At 43.7% G+C, this 17,194-nt stretch overlaps 1 protein-coding gene across 2 annotated transcripts; it reads left to right on the top strand.

Moving 5' to 3' along the window:
* Nucleotides 1-413: 413 nt before the first annotated feature.
* NPM2 (nucleophosmin/nucleoplasmin 2) lies at nt 414-16,874 on the top strand. Of its 2 annotated transcripts, XM_030760211.2 has the most exons (8): nt 414-555; nt 690-775; nt 942-1,067; nt 13,918-14,011; nt 14,804-14,976; nt 15,147-15,181; nt 16,345-16,378; nt 16,489-16,874. In XM_030760211.2, the coding sequence occupies exons 1-8, from the start codon at nt 498-500 to the stop codon at nt 16,531-16,533; spliced, it is 651 nt and encodes a 216-aa protein (XP_030616071.1). In that variant the 5' UTR covers nt 414-497; the 3' UTR covers nt 16,534-16,874. The 2 variants fall into 2 exon arrangements, with proteins under 2 accessions (XP_030616071.1, XP_022418618.1); XM_022562910.3 differs by lacking the exon at nt 15,147-15,181 and having other exon boundaries at nt 16,489-16,864.
* Nucleotides 16,875-17,194: the final 320 nt, after the last annotated feature.

Here is a 17,194-nt window from a genome sequence, read left to right as displayed (position 1 = left end):
TTCTGAGGAGCGAAGAGGAGGAAAGAGTGGAGGAACGGAATGGGGCTGATGAGACACCTCCCGTTGCCCCTTCCCAGGCTTCATAACCGCCCGCTGTGGGCGGCCGGCCCTCAGGTGAGGCCGGGATGAGGCCGGAGGGAGGGAGCCCAAGAGGGAAGCGATCCGAGGAGGAGCCTATGGCGTGAGCCTCGCACGCGGAGTAGCGACGGTGAGGTGGAGGAGGGGTTGCGAGAGGGCCGGGGCCCGGGGCCGAGTGGACATGAGACCGGGCACCGAGCCGCCTTGCCCGCGGCTGACCGGCGCTGCACCCCCGGAGTGCTGGGAGGGCCGGCGGGGCAGCCGGGCCCCTCGCTCACCTCTCCCGCTCTGGGCGATCTAAGCACCGTCCTTTGGCGGAGCGCTCCGCCGGGGTGTCCCCAGCTCGGGTGTGGGCTGCCTTGTCGGCCGGGGGTTGTAACGCGCCCTTCCTCGCAGCTGCTCGGCCCCCGCCCCGCATCATGAATCGCAGCCGCACTAGCAGCACCTCCGAAAAGGCGACACTGGCCTTGCTCTGGGGTGAGTGAGGCTCCAGGCTGTTCTCGGAGCACCCGGGGGGCTGGGGCGCGGTTAGGGCTGGAGGCAGAGAGGCGCGCCTCCCTGGAGGCTGCCCGCCCCACGCCACGCCTTCCGCCCTCCGTCTCCCTTCGCAGGCTGTGAGCTGAGCCAGGAGAAGCCGACTTGGACCTTCAGACCCCGGAAGGTGGGGGAGCAGGACTGTATGCTGCTCCTTAGTACGGTGGGTACCCCCCAGCCCCAAGGAGGGGAGGAAGGACGGAGCAGGGAGGGACTTGGACAGCCACAGAGCGGCAGGTGGGATTGTCCGGTGCCCGCAGCTGGAACAGGGTTTGCCTCCTCTGCCCTCTGGGTGAAGAGGAGCCCTGCTCGTTTTCCACCCCTCTCAGATTTGCCTGGGGGAGAAAGCCAAAGAGGAGATGAACCTCGTGGAGATCCTGCCCCCAGCAAGCCAGGACGACAGAAAGAGGAAGCCCATCACCCTGGCCTCTCTTCGGGCCTCCGTCCTCCCCATGGTGAGCCTTTCCCTGCGGGCCTAGGACACCCTGGCTCCAGCCCTAGGAGGCCCTGCTCAGGCCTCACCCGCTGCGTGGGAACGGACCCAAAGGTGGGGTACAGGCTCCTGCACAAGTACAGCCAGTGCTAGAGAGGCATATAGCCCAGGACTAAAAGCTTGGACCCAGGAGGCAGGGAGCCCCATTTCCATCCTAGTCCACAATTTTTTTTTTTTGGTGGGCCGGGGGCGGGGCGGCCGGCTGAGTCCCAACCACTGGACCGCCAGGGAACTCCCTCCTAGTCGACTCTTTACCAGCCGTGTGACTTTGGGCAAGTTAAATAACGTCTCTCCAAATCACATTTTTCAACTGTTTACTGCTGGAGACCAGTGTTGATGATTTACATACTGCCTGTGTATCCAGATTGTGTATCCAGAAAGTCTCACTCAAATAATTTATTTTGAGTTTTCTACGCAGATCTTCTTTGTGAGTAATGGCAGTCTTTGTGTTGTTTTTTGTTGTTGTTGTTGTTTCTTTTAAATCCAGGTACACTGGCTAGGACCTCCAGTATAATACTGGATAAAATGATAATGGTAGATGTCCTCGTTTCATTCCTGATTTATTTATTTTTGGCTGCGTTGGGTCTTCGTTGCTGCTTGCGGGCTCTCTCTAGTTGCGGCGAGCGGGAACTACTCTTCGTTGCAGTGCAAGGGCTTCTCATTGCAGTGGCTTCTCTTGCTGCGAAGCATGTCCTCTAGGCACACGGGCTTCAGTAGTTGTGGCACGCAGGCTCAGTAGTTGTGGCTCACGGGCTCTAGAGCGCAGGTTCAGTAGTTGCAGCACACGGGCTTAGTTGCTCTGCGGCATGTGGGATCTTCACTGACTAGGGCTCGAACCCATGTCCCCTGCATTGGCAGGCAGATTCGTAACCACTGCGCCACCAGGGAAGTCCCCCCCATACCTAATATTTTTTAAAAGGAATGCTTCTAATGTTTCTCCATTAAGTATGAAGTGTTTGGTAGATACCCTTTGTCAGGTTAAGGAAGTCTCCGTCTGATTCTACTCTACTTTGAAAAATTGAATTCTTTTTAATCATGATTATCAAATTGGTTATCAAATGCTTTCCTATTCATATTATCAGGGGCCCTCTCTTCTTTAATCTGATAATGTGGTAAGTTATACTAATAGAATAATATTCAATCAACTTTGCATTCCTGAGATAAACATTACTGATTGTATTATAAACTTCTAGATTTGCTTTGTTAATAAGACTTTTTTAAAAAACTTATATACTCATAAGTGAGGTTGGCCTATAAATTCCATACCTTATTTGGATGTCAAGGCATATTAGCCTCATGAACCGAGGCATGGCGTGTTCCCTCCTTCCATGCAGCAGAACAGTGAATATGAGACCAGGATTATCTGCCCTTAAAGACCTGGGAGGCTGATCTGTAAAACTGCCCTCAAACCTATTTTTTTTCTCTATCTATGAGATCTCCCTAAATCTCATCCATTCCCATAGTTTTAAAGACCACCTATACAAATGAAGACTCTGACATTTATTCTGTAAACCCAGCCTCTCTGTTGTGCTCCAGATCCTCTGTCCAACTCAAAACACTTAACAGGTATCTAATAGATATTCCAAACTTAGCATGTCTAAATCCAAATTCTTGATTTCTATCTATAATCTCTTCCCCCATCCCCAGACCTGATCCTCTCCCAGTAAATAGCTATTCCTCCAATTAGCCAGGATAAAACCCTCTTTCTCTAACACCCCATATCTGACCCACCAGCAAATCCTGTTGGCTCCACCTTCATCTAACCTCATCTCACCACCTCCCTGCTACACTCTGGTCCAGGTGACCAGCTGACCTCTTGCTCAGGTTTATTGCAGGGCCTCCCAGGAGATATACCTGCCTTCATCGTTGGTCCCCTTTAGTCAATTTCATGTCCCCCCATGCCAGGGACACACTCGCCCCCGACTTCAATCTGGTCTTTGTTCAAATGTCATCTCATTGAAGGGTATTCCCTGGCCACAAACAGCACCCCCATTTCTACCCCACCCATGATCACTTTTTCCCCCATAGGACCCATTACTGACCTGAGGTTTCATTTGTGCATTGTCTTTTCCCCCCAACCAGGATATAGACTCCAAGAGAGCAAGGATTTTGCCTGCTTTGCTGCATTATCCATACAGCCCCTATACTAGTGTCTGGTATGTTGTAGGAACTCAATATATAATGAATGAGTGAGTAAATAAGTGAATGAACTGTGTGGGACTGGTTTGATTTTTAAACTATTGTGATTTATTTAATAGGTTTAGATCTTCTCAGATGTTTCTATTTCTGAGTCAGTTCTTTTATTAGCTGTATTGAGATATAATTTATATACAGTAAGATTCACTAGTGTTAAGTGTGCAGCTCGATGCATTTGACAAACTGTGCAATAGCCACCAACATCAAGGTAGAGAATTTCCACCGCCCTGCCCCCAGTTCCTCATGCCTCACGCAGTCTGTCCCTTCCACCTACCACTGCCTCTGGCAACCACTGATCTACTTTCTGTCACTATAGTTTTGCCTTTTCTATAATTTCATTTAAATGGAACCATACAATATGTAGTCTCTTGTGCTGGCTTTTTTCACGTAGCACAATGCTTTTGAGATTTATCCCCATTGTTGATAAAACAGTAATATGCTCCTTTTTTATATCTGAGTAATATGCCACTCTACAATTTATATAAAATTTGTTCATTCACCTGTTAATGGACATATGGACATTTTGGGTAGTTTCCAGTTTTTGGACTATTGTCAATCAAGCTGTTAGGAATGTTTGAGTGTATTTGTATAGACGTGTTTTCATTTCTCTTAGGTAAATACCTAGGAGTGATATTGCTGGATCACATAGTAAGCATATGTTAAACTTTATACAAAACTGCTAAACTATTTTCCAAATTGCTGTACCATTCTGCATTTCTACCAGCAATCTATGAGAATTCCAGTTGGTCCACATCCTCACCAACACTTGGCATTGTCAGTCTTCTTAATTTTAGCCAATCTAATACACATACAGTGGCACCTCATTGTGGTTTTTATTTTTCCTTGAGGGTTGGTGATATTAACTGTCTTCTTATTTGGGTTTTGGTCTTTTGTATATCTTCTTCTGCAAAATACCTGTTTAGATGTTTTGCCCATTTTTAAATAATTGAGTTATTCTTATTGACTTGTAGGAGTTTTTTTAATATATTTTGGATATAAGTCCTTTATTACAAATATTTTCTCCTAATGTGTGGCTTGCCTTTTCATTTTTGTAATAATGTTTTTCGAAGAGCACAAGTTTTTAATTTTGATAAAGTTCAACTTAACATTTTTTTCTCTTATGGTTCATCCTTTTGGTGTCCGAAGAAATCATTGCTTAAACTAAGGTCACAAAGGTTTCCTTTTATGTTTTCTTCTAGAAATGCTCTTGTTTTAGCTCTTATATTTAAGTCTATGATCCGTTTCAAGATAAGTTTCTTGTATGGTATGAAGTGAGGATAGAAGGACATTTTTTTCCAAATTGATATCCAGTGCTCCAGTACCATTCTTTGAAAAGACTGCTCTTTCACTGATACAATTACCTTGGCATTTGCCAAAAATTGGTTGACCATATGTGTATGCATATATGTCTATACACTATTCTGTTTCATTGATTTATGTTTACCCTCATTCCATACCAGACTAATTTGATTATTGTGCTTTTATAATAAGTCTTAAAATGAGATCGTGTGAGTCCTCCAATTTTGTTATTCTTTTCCAAAATTGGGTTGACAAGTCTAGGTCCTTAGCATTTCCATATAAGTTTCAGAATCAGCTTTCTTTAAAAATCAGTCTGATGGGATTTTGATTGAGATTGTATTGAATCTATAGATTACTTTGGGAGGAATTGCCATCTTGACAATTTTGAGTCATCGATAATTGAACATGATATATTTCTCCATTTGTTTACATCTTTAGCTTTTCCCAGGAACGTTTTGTAACTTTCAGGGTCCTGGTCCCCTACGTACTTTGTAAAGTTTACCCCTACGTATTTCATGATTTGGGGTGCTATTAAAAATGAGATTAGCATATTTACTGGAAGAAAATTCACATACCATAAGCTTCACTCATTAGAGTATATAGTTCAGTGATTTTTAGTAAATTCAGAGTTGTGCAACAATCACAATCTAGGTTTAGAACATTTTCATCAACCCAAAAAGAAACTCCATACCTACCAGTGGTCACTTCCCATTTCCCACATTCACTTACCCCCAGCCTTAGGCAACCACTAATTTACTTTATGTCTATAGATTTGCCTATTCTGGCAAATCATATAAATGGAATCATAAACTGTATGGTCTTTTGTGACCACTTTCTTTCACTTAGCATAATGTTTTTAAGGTTTATCCATGTTGTTGCATGTATCAGTACTTGACTCCTTTTTATTGCCAAATAATATTCCATTGTATTGATATACCACATTTTCTTTATCTGTTCAGTTGGTGGACATTTGGATTGTTTCTACCACTTGGCTATTAGGAATGCTGTTATTAATATTAATGTACAAATTTTTGTATGAACATAAGTTTTTTTTAACATTTTATTTATTTATTTATTTATTTCTGGCTGCGTTGGGCCTTTGTTGCTGCATGCAGACTTTCTCTAGTTGCGGTGAGTGGGGGCTACTCTTCGTTGCGGTGCACGGGCTTCTCATTGCGGTGGCTTCTCTTGTTGTGGAGCATGGGCTCTAGGCGCACAGGCTTCAGTAGTTGCGGCACACAGGCTCAGTAGTTGTGGCTTGTGGGCTTTAGAGTGCAGGCTCAGTAGTTGTGGCACACGGGCTTAGTTGCTCCATGGCTTGTGGGATCTTCCCAGACCAGGGATCAAGCCCACGTCCCCTGCATTGTCAGGCAGATTCTTAACCACTGCGCCACCAGGGAAGTCATGTCTGGTAATTTTTGAGTGGATGCTAGACATGAATTTTACTATTTGGATGCTGGATATTTTTACAGTTTTATAAGTATTCTTGAATTTTGTTCTGGGATGCAGTGAAGTTACTTACATACCATTTGATCCTTTTGTGTCTTGTTTTTAAGCTTTGTTAGGGATTTAAGCTGAATTTAGTCTAATTTTGCCCCACTACTGTAGCAAGACCCTTCTTAGTACTCCAATAGATGCCCCATAAATTATGAGATTTTCCCCTCTGTGAGCTCCAGACACCTTTAGGATGATTCTTTTTCCAGCCTCAGGTAGTTTCCTTGCATGGATGTTCTGATTACTACTTAACTGAATACTCAAGGGGGCCTTCTACAGACCTCTGGAGTGCTGTCTTTGCAGCTTTTTCCTTTCTTGTGAACTCTAGGTGCCTTGGCTTCTCTGGGCTCCAGTTCTATTTCCTAAACTCAGAGAGACCACTAGGCTTTGTCTGGGTTCCCCCTCCCTGCACTGTCCAGGAAGTAAGCTTGGGCAACCATAGGGCTCATCTCATCTCTGTCCCATCTCTCAGAGATCACTGTTCTTCCTTGACTTGTATCCAGTGTCTTGAGAGCTGTTGTTTCCTACACAGGCATACCTGGTTCTATGGTACTTCACAGATATTGCGGGAGTTTTGCTTTTTTGTTCATTTGTTTTTGTTTTTTACAAATGAAGGTTTGTAGCAGCCCTGCACTGTCAGATGATGAACAGCACTTTTAGCAATAAAGTATTTTTAAATTAAGGCACGTACATTATTTAGACATAATGCTGTTGTACACTTAATAGAATACAGTATAGTGTAATTATATGCACTAGGAAACCAAAAATTTCATGTGACTCACTTTACTGTGATAATCGCTTTATTGCAGTAGTCTGGAGCTAAGCCTGCAATATCTTTGAGGTATGCCTGTATTATAGTTTTTTAGTTGTGTCAAGCTGGAGAGTAAATTCAGTCCCTGTTACTTGGCCTGAACCAAACATCTCCTGAGTCAATTATGATTATTTATATTTTTCTAGATATTGTTCATGCTATTTGCTAATAATATTTTTCATCATGACTATATCTGTTATTATATTCCTCTTTTTAAAATTCCCAGTAGTGTTTATCATCTTTCCTTTTTTCCCTTCATTTCAATCACTGGATATTAGTCTTTTTCTTTTTTTTCAAAGAAAAAGCTTTTGATTTTGTTGATGCTTTCTATTGTTTCCTTATTTTTTATTTTATTAATTTCTCTGGTTATCTGATTTTCTGCTTTCTTTGTTCCATTTTCTTACTTCCTTAGTTAGATATTTAGCCCATTCATGTTATAGTTTATTTTTTCCAAGTAAGTTATATTTATTTATTTTAAATACTACACATTTCCCTCTGAAGATGTTTTTAACTGCATCCCTTAATTTGGGATTTGTGGTATTTTCACTTTATCTTAGTTTAAATATTTTCTAATTTCCATTATGATTTCTTATTTGATGAATGAGTTACTTCAAATGTTTTAATTCCCAAAGGTATGGGTGGGTTGAGTCATCACCCTTTTTCTTAGTGTAATTGCATCAGAAAATATGGCGTGTGTGTGTGTGAGTGTATATGTGTGTGTGTGTGTGTGTGTGTATATATATATATATATATATATATATATATATATACCATATCAATTCTTTGGTTATTTGTTGAGACTCAATTTGTGGCTTACTACATGGTAGTATTATAGAATTCTATGTGTGTCCATTAAATTAGGTGTATTAATTGTGTTCAAACCTATATATTTTTTGTCTCCTGGTGTATCAATTAGCAAAAGAAATGTGTTAAAATTTCCTGTTATGATTGTGGATCTTCGGGTTCTTCTTATCATTTTGTTTACTTTATATATGTTTATTTTTTTAATTGAAAATCATTTTAGATAATTGTAGATTCACATGCAGCTGTAAGAAATAATACTGAGAGATCCCTGTATGTTTTGCCCAGTTTTCTCCAATGGTAACATTTTGCAAAACTGTAATATAATATCAAAACCAGGATATTGACATTGATACAATGCAGGGATCTATTTATACAATTTTATCACCTAAGTTCCTATATCCACCACCACAGCCAAGATACTGAACAGTTCCAACACCCCAGGCATCCCTCATGTTGCCCTTTTATAACCACACTCACCTCCCTCCTGCTTCCTCACCTCCCCCTAACCCCTGGCAACCACCAATCTGTCCTCCATTTCTAAAATTTGGTCATTGAAATAGAATCAGACGTATGTAACTTTTTGGGAACTGGCTTTTTTTTCTCAGCATAATTCCCTGGAGATTCATTCATTTTACTGCTGACTGGTATTCTGTGGTATAGTTGTACCACAGTTCAACAATTCATCTGTGGAAAAACTGGGCTGATTCCCATCTGGGGCTCTTACAAATAAAGCTGCTGTGAACATTTGTGTATAGGTTTTTGCGTAAGCTAAGTTTTCATTTCTCCTGGGTTAAATGTCCAGGAGTGCAATTGCTGGGCCATATGAGGGTGGTTACACATTTAGTTTCTTAAACTGCCAGACTGTTTTCTAAAGTGGCTATAGCATTTTGCATTTCTATCAGCAATGCATAAGTGATCAAGTTTCTTTGCACCCTCATCGACATTTCATGTTGTCACTATCTCTTTTATTTTAGCCATTCTAATGTGTGTGTAGTGGTGTCTCATTGTGCTTTTAGTTTGCATTTTCCTGATGGCTAATGATGTTGAACATCTTTTCATGCGGTTTTTGCCATATGTATGTTCAGTTAAGTGTTCATGTCTTTTGCTCATTTTCTAATTGTTTTGTTACTGTTGAATTTTGTTAATTTTTTATATATTCTAGACACTAGTCCTTTGTCAAATATATGGCTTGCAAATATTTTCTCCCCAGTTTATAACTTGTCTTTTCATCCTCTTCACATGAGCTTCACATGGAACAAACGTTTTTAATTTTGATGAGGTCCATTGTGTTCTTCCTTTTATGACTTTTGATGTTAAGTCTAAGGACACATTGCCTAGTCTGAGATCATGAAGGTTTTCTATGTTTTTTGTCCAAAAGTCATATAGTTTTATGTTTTACACTTAAGTCCATGATCCATTTTGAGTTCACTGTTGTATAAGCTATGAGGTTTAGGTGAAGGTTCATTTCTTTGCCTATGGACGTCCAATTGCTCCAGCTCCATTTGTTGAAAAAGCTTCCTCCATTTAATTGAGTTTGCACCTTTGTCAAAAATCAGTTGCAGGTATTTGTGTGTGTCTATTTCTAGGTCTTCTGTCAATCTATGTGTCTATCCCTCTAATATCACACTGTCTTGATTACTGTGGCTATAGTTTATGTATGTTCAGACTGTGTTGTTGATGCATATAATTTACAGGTTTAGCTTTCTTGTAAAATTTTTACTTTCCTTGTATTGTAAATATCTTCCTTGTCTAAATTTTTTCATTATGTGGTGACCTTCTTTATCCCTAAAATACTTATTGAATTAAAGCTTATATCGTCTGATATTAATTTGTTTCCCAGATGTCCCTCAATCTCCATTATTCCTTTATTCTTTAGTAATGGATTCATGACTTTTAGCTGGTCACAAGGCTACTGAGAATAAAAACTATATTCCCTCTAAGTTTGGCATAACCATGAAGCTCTGGCCAATGCGATGTAAGCAGAAGTGGGATCTACAACATCTGAAAAATGTCCTTAAAGAGAGATCATGTGACCACTTTTTTGTCCCTTTCTGGAGTGTAGGTGTGATGACTAGAACAAGAGCAGCCATCCTGGGCGAGGTGGGAGCCGTGTATTGAGAATGGTAGAGCAACACGGTACAAAGAGCCTGGATCCCTGGTGATTGAGGAGTGGTATACCCATAGCTTATGTATGGACTTAGTTTATGTGACAAAGAAGTGAGTTTCTACCTGTGTAAGCCACTGTTATGGAGTTTTCTGTCACTTATTACCAAACCTAATCGTAACAAACACTACTAGCTTCATTTTTTAGGGACTTTATTTTTTAAGAGCAGTTTTAGGTTTACAATAAAATCGAGAGGAAGTTACAGAGATTTCCTATATACCACCTACCCCTACACATACATAGCCTCCCCCATTATCAACATCACTCACCAGAAAGTACAACTAGCTTCATTTTCATTTTAGTCATGTGTGGCTGCCATAACAGAGACCCAACTACAGGGGCTTAAGATTTATTTCTGTATTGCATAAAAGTCCAGAGATGGGCAGTCCAGAGCTGATGAGATGACTGCATGGTCACCAAAGACCAAGTCTCCTCGTATCTTTCTCCTGTCTTTAGTGCAGACCTACCATCCTCAAAATCACCTTACAGTCTAGGAAGGCTGCTGCAGCTCTAGCCCTCACTTCTACAATTAATGCAATAGGAAAGAAGCAAGGGAAGACCACAGGGACTTCTCTCAGTTCTCTGTCCACCTTTTAAGGAGTCTTCCCACAAGTACCACCTTCCAAATTCTGCTTATAGCTCATTGATCCAGAAATTAGTAACATAGTCACAACTGCAAAGGAAACTGAAGAATGCAGTTTTTGGCTGGGTATAGTATTTCAGTAATATCAGGGTGCTGTTATTATGGAAGGAAAGAATGGCTATTGGATAAGCAACTGGAAGCCTCTGCTGCACCTGGTATGTATATTTCCATCTCTTTGCTCCAGCATTTCTCTGTCCTTATAAGGTTTCTTATAAGCAGTATGTAGCTAGACCTTGTTTTAATCTATCCAGCCAGTATAGTCTGTTTATATTGATTGTGACTTGCCAATATACTTGGGTTTACTTGTAGCATGTAGTCTGTGCTTCTATTTTCCTTGCCTTTTAAATTTTTTTGTTTCTTTTTTCTAGTTTTCCTGTCTTTTATTAGATTGATTAAAGTTTCTTTTCCCGTTTTCTCTTCTACTGGTTTAGAAGCTATAGAATCTCATTCTAATCTTTATTTGTTCTCTTTAATTTTTTAACAGTCATGCATGATCAAAGTCGAAAATTAATGTTTTCTTCCTCCCAAACCAGGGGATTCTAATTACTTTCATTTTAACATACATATTGTCATCATGTAGCATTTTAGCTCCAACGTGTTTTAAACCAGCTCAACACTAGTCATGACTAGTGTTGTTTTATTTTACAGCAATGTTTCCCTAGGTCTTTATTTATTTATTTATTTATTTATTTATACCAATTTTTTTTCTCATCACTGCTTCTTGCACCTACTTCTCAATTTAATTGCCATCTTTTTGAACATCCTTTTGTAGACCTGGGAGTAGTAAACTTACTTGGGCTTTGCTCAGAAATACCTTTCTTTTACCCTCATTCCTTCATGATAGTTTGGCTGTGTATATACTTCTAGGTAAGAGGTCTGATTCCTGACCTCTTTCTGATTCCTGATGTTGCTGTTGAAATCCTCAGTCTGCCTGGTTATTGTTCCTTTTTTGGAAATCTGGCCTCTCTGGTTGATTTTAAGTTCATCTCTTTGTTCTCATCTGTCATTTCACCATAGTATGTTCAGGTGTGGATTTATTTTTATTTATCTTTTCAGGGATGAGGTTTCCTGCATATGAGGATCTGTCTTGGATCATTTCTGGAGAACTCTTGGTCGTTATCACTTGGAACACTGACTCCATTCTCTCCAGTCCCTACCTCTGATTGGATGCATGTTGGACCTTCTCACCTGTCCTCCACGTCCAGCTTCTCTCTCATATTTTGTTCATTTCTCTCTGTGCTTCATACTGGGTAATTTCTTCCCAGCACTTCTCCAATTTACTGATTCTTCCTTCAGCTGCTTCACTCTGCTTTTTAACCATTTGTTCACTTTACTTCAATGCTAATGTTTTTGATGTCTAGAAGCTGCTTTTGGTTCTTTTTATTTTTATTTTATTTATTTATTTTTTTTGCAGTACACGGGCCTCTCACTGTTGTGGCCTCTCCCGTTGCGGAGCACAGGCTCCGGACACGCAGGCTCAGCGGCCATGGCTCACGGGCCCAGCCGCTCCGCGGCATGTGGGATCTTCCCGGACCGGGGCACGAACCCGTGTCCCCTGCGTCGGCAGGCGGACTCTCAACCACTGCGCCACCAGGGACGCCCTCTTTTTAGTTTTTGTAATATCTTGTTCTTATTATTTTGATTCCTACTCTTATATTTACTTGATCTTCATCAAACATTTCATGTGGTTTAGGTTGTTATTCTCTTATCTCAGGTTCCTGGTTGTACATTTTGTTTTGTTCTGCTGCCAGACTCTGGCAGGGTTGTTTCAAACCTCTTCCAGTTTGGTTTGGTTCTGTTTTGTGAAAGAATTCTGTGTGAAAAGAATTCAGAGTGTCCCTAGAGACTGGTTTTGTGTTTGCATCTGCCATTTGCCCCAGGAATATCGCAAGCCTGGGATTTTATACAGATCTCTTGGCTTGGCAGTGCCCACCGAGTAAATTCAGATTTGCTCTAAGTGAGAGGTACAACCACAGCTGTTAGCTTCTCACAGGAGACTCTGTTATCTCACCCACAGGTTCTTGTTTCCCTCCTTTTATGGTGGGTCCTTTCTAGTTAGATGGCTTAGGGTCCTTCAGTCCCTTCTCCTCAACCCTTACCATGGGGCTTTTTACTGAGATGTAGCCCTTTGAAGGTCCCCTCCCCAAGGGTTTGTCTCCTGTCCACATGAGCGTCACAACCCAAAGTCCTTCCTGTTTTCAAGGACATCCTCCCTTCAGCTGTGGCATCAGCCTCTGCACAGGCTGCTCTTCTTTCTGAGGCACAGGGACACTTCTTTCTGTCTTACCATTCAACCAAGCAGTAAAAACATTGAATTACATTTTATCCAGCATTTCTAGGTGTTTGTGATCAGTTTTCACTTATCTGCTTCCTCTCTGAACCAGAAACTCTAAGTTAATCTCTCTAAGCCTCAGTTTCCTCCTCTGTAAAATAACAACACCTCCTTTGTGGGCTTCTTGTGAAGATTTAAATGAGATAAACCAGGTAAAATATGTAGCATGGGGCCTGGCACATGGTAAGAACTCAAGAAATTTAAGTATCATCATTGTTACTCTAGAAAATTTGCAAAGTTTGGAAAAGTGTAAAGAAAATAAATGTGGTACTGTCCACTGAAAATTATGGTTAGCACTGTAATATATTTCTAACCTTTATTCCTATGAATATTCGCACATTACTTATAAGATGATAGGAAGACTGTAATACAACTTTGCATCTGCTTTTCTCATTTGATCAATGCCTTAGTCAGCTTGGGCTGACATAACAAAATACCATGGAGTGAGTGGTTTAAACAACAGACATTTCTTCCTCACAGTTCTGGAGGCTAGAAGTCTGAGATCAGGGTGCCAGCACAGTCGGGTTTTGGTAAGGGCCCTCTTCCTGGCTTGCAGATGGCTACCTTCTTTTTGTGTCTTCACATGGCCTAGAGAGAAAGCAAACTGTCTGGTCTCGTCTTCTAAGGGCACTAATCCCATCACAAGGTCCCCACCCTCATGACCTCAACTAACCCTAGTTATGGTCCCAATGGCTCCATCCCCAGATACCAGCACATTGGAGGTTAGGGGCTTCAATGTAAGAATTTGAGGGGACATAGTTCAGTCCATAGCTATCAGACTATTTAACGGCTGCACCTCAGCTTCGAAGACCATCTGTGATCTTGGCAGGAATGAGATTATCAGATCCATGCTCTTCTCCAACAGAGTCCACCTCAGCAGGAAGGTCCAGGGGGCTGAGAGTGCAGAGAGGTCCAGGGAAGCCCTGAAGCATGTGTGGTTGAGGGGAGGGAATAAACTGAGTATTTCTGCCTGAGGCCAGCCCCCATCCCCCACCCCCAGCCAAGTACCAGGCCCGAGTGGCCTGTCCTCTCTACTCCTGCCCCTACCCTCTACCCCCTACCCCTGCAGGTTGTCCTGGCGGGATTGGAGCTTTCTCCTCCTGTCACGTTCCAGCTCCGGGCTGGCTCTGGACCCGTGTTCCTCTGTGGCCAGGAATGTTATGGTAAGTCCAAGCTTGGACCCGAGAAAGGTCTGCCGGTACAGTGCTCAGCACAGGGCCAAGGACATAATAGGTACTCAAACACTTGAGGGATTCTTGAATTATTGGAGAAGATCCCCAAAGGCAACAGAATCACCAGCAGCCTGGACCAGGAGGCTATGGGCACGCGTCCTAGCCCCAGTTCTCCTTTACCTCTCCGCCACGTCCTCTGTGGGCTGCAGCCCTCCAGCCATAACACGGGGGTGGGGTTATACTTGGTTCCATCTTCAAGTGTATTCCTCCTAGTTGTGAGGAATAGATGGCATATTCAGAAAAAGCACTTAACATAACGCCTGGTACCAGAGCACACTCAAAACATTACCTGCTATGAAGTATGTAGCTGTAGCAGTAACATGGACCCTGGCAATTCGCTGTGCTTTTGACTCTTTTGACAGACCTTTAACTGCCTTCTTCTCTGTCCAGTGGTGCCTCTTCCATCAGGGTTCTCTCCTGCTCCAAACCCCGGGCAGGTTCCACCTGCCTCAGGATGAGGCCTGAGTTCCTCCGCTGCTGTGTCCCCACCCTCTCCCTCCTTCCCCTCACACTCTCCTTCCCAGTGTGCATCCCCCTCCGGCCCGGCCAGAGCTGCAGCTTACCACTTCCCCTGCCCTTCTGCCGCGGCCTCAGCCCTCACTGCCCTCCCCTCCCGACCCCGCCAGCCGCACTTTGGGCAGGTAGATCTGGGAAGGGGAGCCTGGCAGAGACCCTCGGGCTCAGAGGCCCTGCCTTCCTCCCACACCATCGCTGACACTTCAGACCAATCCTGGGAGGAAGAGGAGGGGGAGGAGGAGGAAGAAGAGGAGGAGGAAGAAGAGGAGGAGGAGGAAGAAGATGATGACGACGAAGACACAGATGTGTCCCTGGAGAAGGAGACCCCTGTCAAACAAGTCAAGAGGCTGGCGCCCCAGAAGCACACAAGCGTTGCCAAGGTGAGGGAGGGACACCCACCCCCCCGCAAAGGCTCCTCAGAAACCTGGACCAGGCCTCCCCAGTTGAGTGCGCTGAGGCCCAGGGCAACACCTGCCAGGTGCCCGGCGGGAGTCTGCTCTGCCCCTGGGCCTTGCCAGAACTCCCAATAATGCTTGTGTTTGGTTTCCAGAAAAAAAAGGTGGAAAAAGAGGAGGTGGCAGTGAGGTAACTCTTTCCATCTATTAAATGAGCCAAAATCTTTCAGTTGAGGTACATCGTGCTTGAAAGAGGATGATGCACGTGTGTGTGCAGGTGTGTGGTACACGGAGACACAGGTGCACAGGTGTGCTGCCACTGTCGGTTGGCACAGTCTTTTTGAAAAGCATTTAACAGTTCTTATCTTCTGACTTCATCCCACTTACGGCAGTTCCTTCCAAAGAATCCCATCCAAGATATGAGGGAAATATATGCACTAAGAAACTTATATCACTGCATTATTCAAATAATAGTATAAAATGGAAGCATTGTAAATGTCCATCAATATACCAGTTGCTTAAACTATGTCACGTCTTCTCAATGGCATGTGACATAATGCCCATGAAGAATATAGCAAACTGGAAAATGTTTCTAGAATTCAAAGAGCAGGATATTAAATTATTTTCACCTTAATATTTAGTTATTTAATTTTTGGCTGCATTGGGTCTTAGTTGCGGCATGTGGGATCTTAGTTCCCCGACCAGGAGTCACGTCCCCTGCATTGGAAGGTGGATTCTTAACCACTGGACCACCAGGGAAGTCCCAAATTATTTTCATTTTATTTCACAAACAAAAAAGTTCTGAAAGGAAACAAAATGTTAATATTAGTAGGAGGTAAAGAAAAGTATAGGCAATTTATTCTCTATTTGCTATATTTTGCTCAATGTGGTTAACATTACTTTTATGATAAGAAACATTTGTGTCTTATACACAAATAAAGGAAAGCAGATAGAAGCTTAAGAAGAAAAAACATCTTGTTTAAAAAGAGAGAGTCAGGGACTTCCCTGGCGGTCCAGTGGTTAAGACTCTGGGCTTCCACTGCAGGGGCCACATGTTCAATCCCTGGTCAGCGAACTAAGATCCTGCATGCCGCGTGGTGGGCCAATAAATAAATAAATAATTTTAATTTAAAAATTTAAAAATTTAAAAAATAAAAGAGAGTCAGAGTGGTCCCTGGCAGGTGACAGGTGGAGAGGCAAACCTCTCCAGGTCACAGCCCCCTGCTTCCTGGAAGTGCCCAGGGCCCAGCTCTGCAGCCTGGGCACTAGTAGGAGGGCCCGGGGCTACTGGCATCAGACTGAGCTCTCTCTTTCCCACATCCCCACTCCTTGCCCAACCCCACCCCGTTCCAGATACCATCCTAAAGACAGGAGCCCTGTGGGAAAGGTGAGTACTGATAAGAAGGGGCTGGTCCTCCTGGGGGAGGAGGGATGTTCTCTGGGAAGGTGCCAGGATGGGGAGAGGGTGGGACACTGGAGCAACGCCTTCTCTCACAGGCCAAAACCACACCCAGACCTAAAAAGCCAGGATTTAAGAAATGAGGAGCCAGGAGTGGCCTGGCCACAGTGACAGAGGGAGGGCCCGTGAGACCACCGTGCTGAGTCTGAATGTCATGGACGTGTTGGGGGCGACACAAGAGCTCCTCACCCCAACTATCGGTTGCAGCAGGACCTGGAGGGAAGAGCCCCGACCTCTCAGACCCACAATAAAGTTTGCTTTGCTAGGACCTTGTTGCAGCAGCTGTCTCTCCCTTCCCCGGGAGCTGTCCTTGCCGGCTGCAGTGAGCCCGTGAGCCCGGCAGAGGGCAGCCGTGTGCCAGCACACCCTGGCCTGCCTGCCTGCCAGCCAGCCAGCTGTGTTCTGCTCTTTATCTCCCTCTCCCCCCACCGCCCCCACCGCCCCCCCGCCCCACGCCCGGCACCACCACCCCATCCCCAGCTTTGGGGGAAGGACCAAGTGTCTCAGCCCCTTTCCCAGCTTCGACCTTCAACCCTCAGGCCTGAGGGAGGGAGCTAGAGCTGGGGTGGGTCTTCCTGCGTCCACACTCCCTTCTGACAGGGCCTGGCTCTCCAGATACAGAACTGAAGGGTGACAGCTGCCCGCCGCCCCTACCAGGAAGGGACCAGCCTGAGGGTCTGCATCTCAAGGGCCGGGCCTAGCTCTGCTCTCCCAGGCTTGCGTCCTGTTAGGTGAGCTGCTCAC

This window comes from Delphinapterus leucas, chromosome 6 (genome assembly GCF_059928025.1).
Source record: "Delphinapterus leucas isolate spDelLeu-1000000601 "Yukka" chromosome 6, BTC_Dleu_Yukka2, whole genome shotgun sequence".
Lineage (NCBI taxonomy): Eukaryota > Metazoa > Chordata > Mammalia > Artiodactyla > Monodontidae > Delphinapterus > Delphinapterus leucas.
This window is presented reverse-complemented; position numbering and strand designations above follow the sequence as displayed.

What these genes read in the sequence shown, in the direction of transcription:
- NPM2 (XM_030760211.2), top strand. Translation starts at nt 498, where the DNA reads ATGAATCGCAGCCGCACTAGCAGCACCTCCGAAAAGGCGACACTGGCC. An exon ending in GGGCCTCCGTCCTCCCCATG is followed by an intron (nt 1,068 to 13,917) that starts GTGAGCCTTTCC and finishes CTACCCCTGCAG; the next exon opens with GTTGTCCTGGCGGGATTGGA. An exon ending in CTGTGGCCAGGAATGTTATG is followed by an intron (nt 14,012 to 14,803) that starts GTAAGTCCAAGC and finishes CTGACACTTCAG; the next exon opens with ACCAATCCTGGGAGGAAGAG.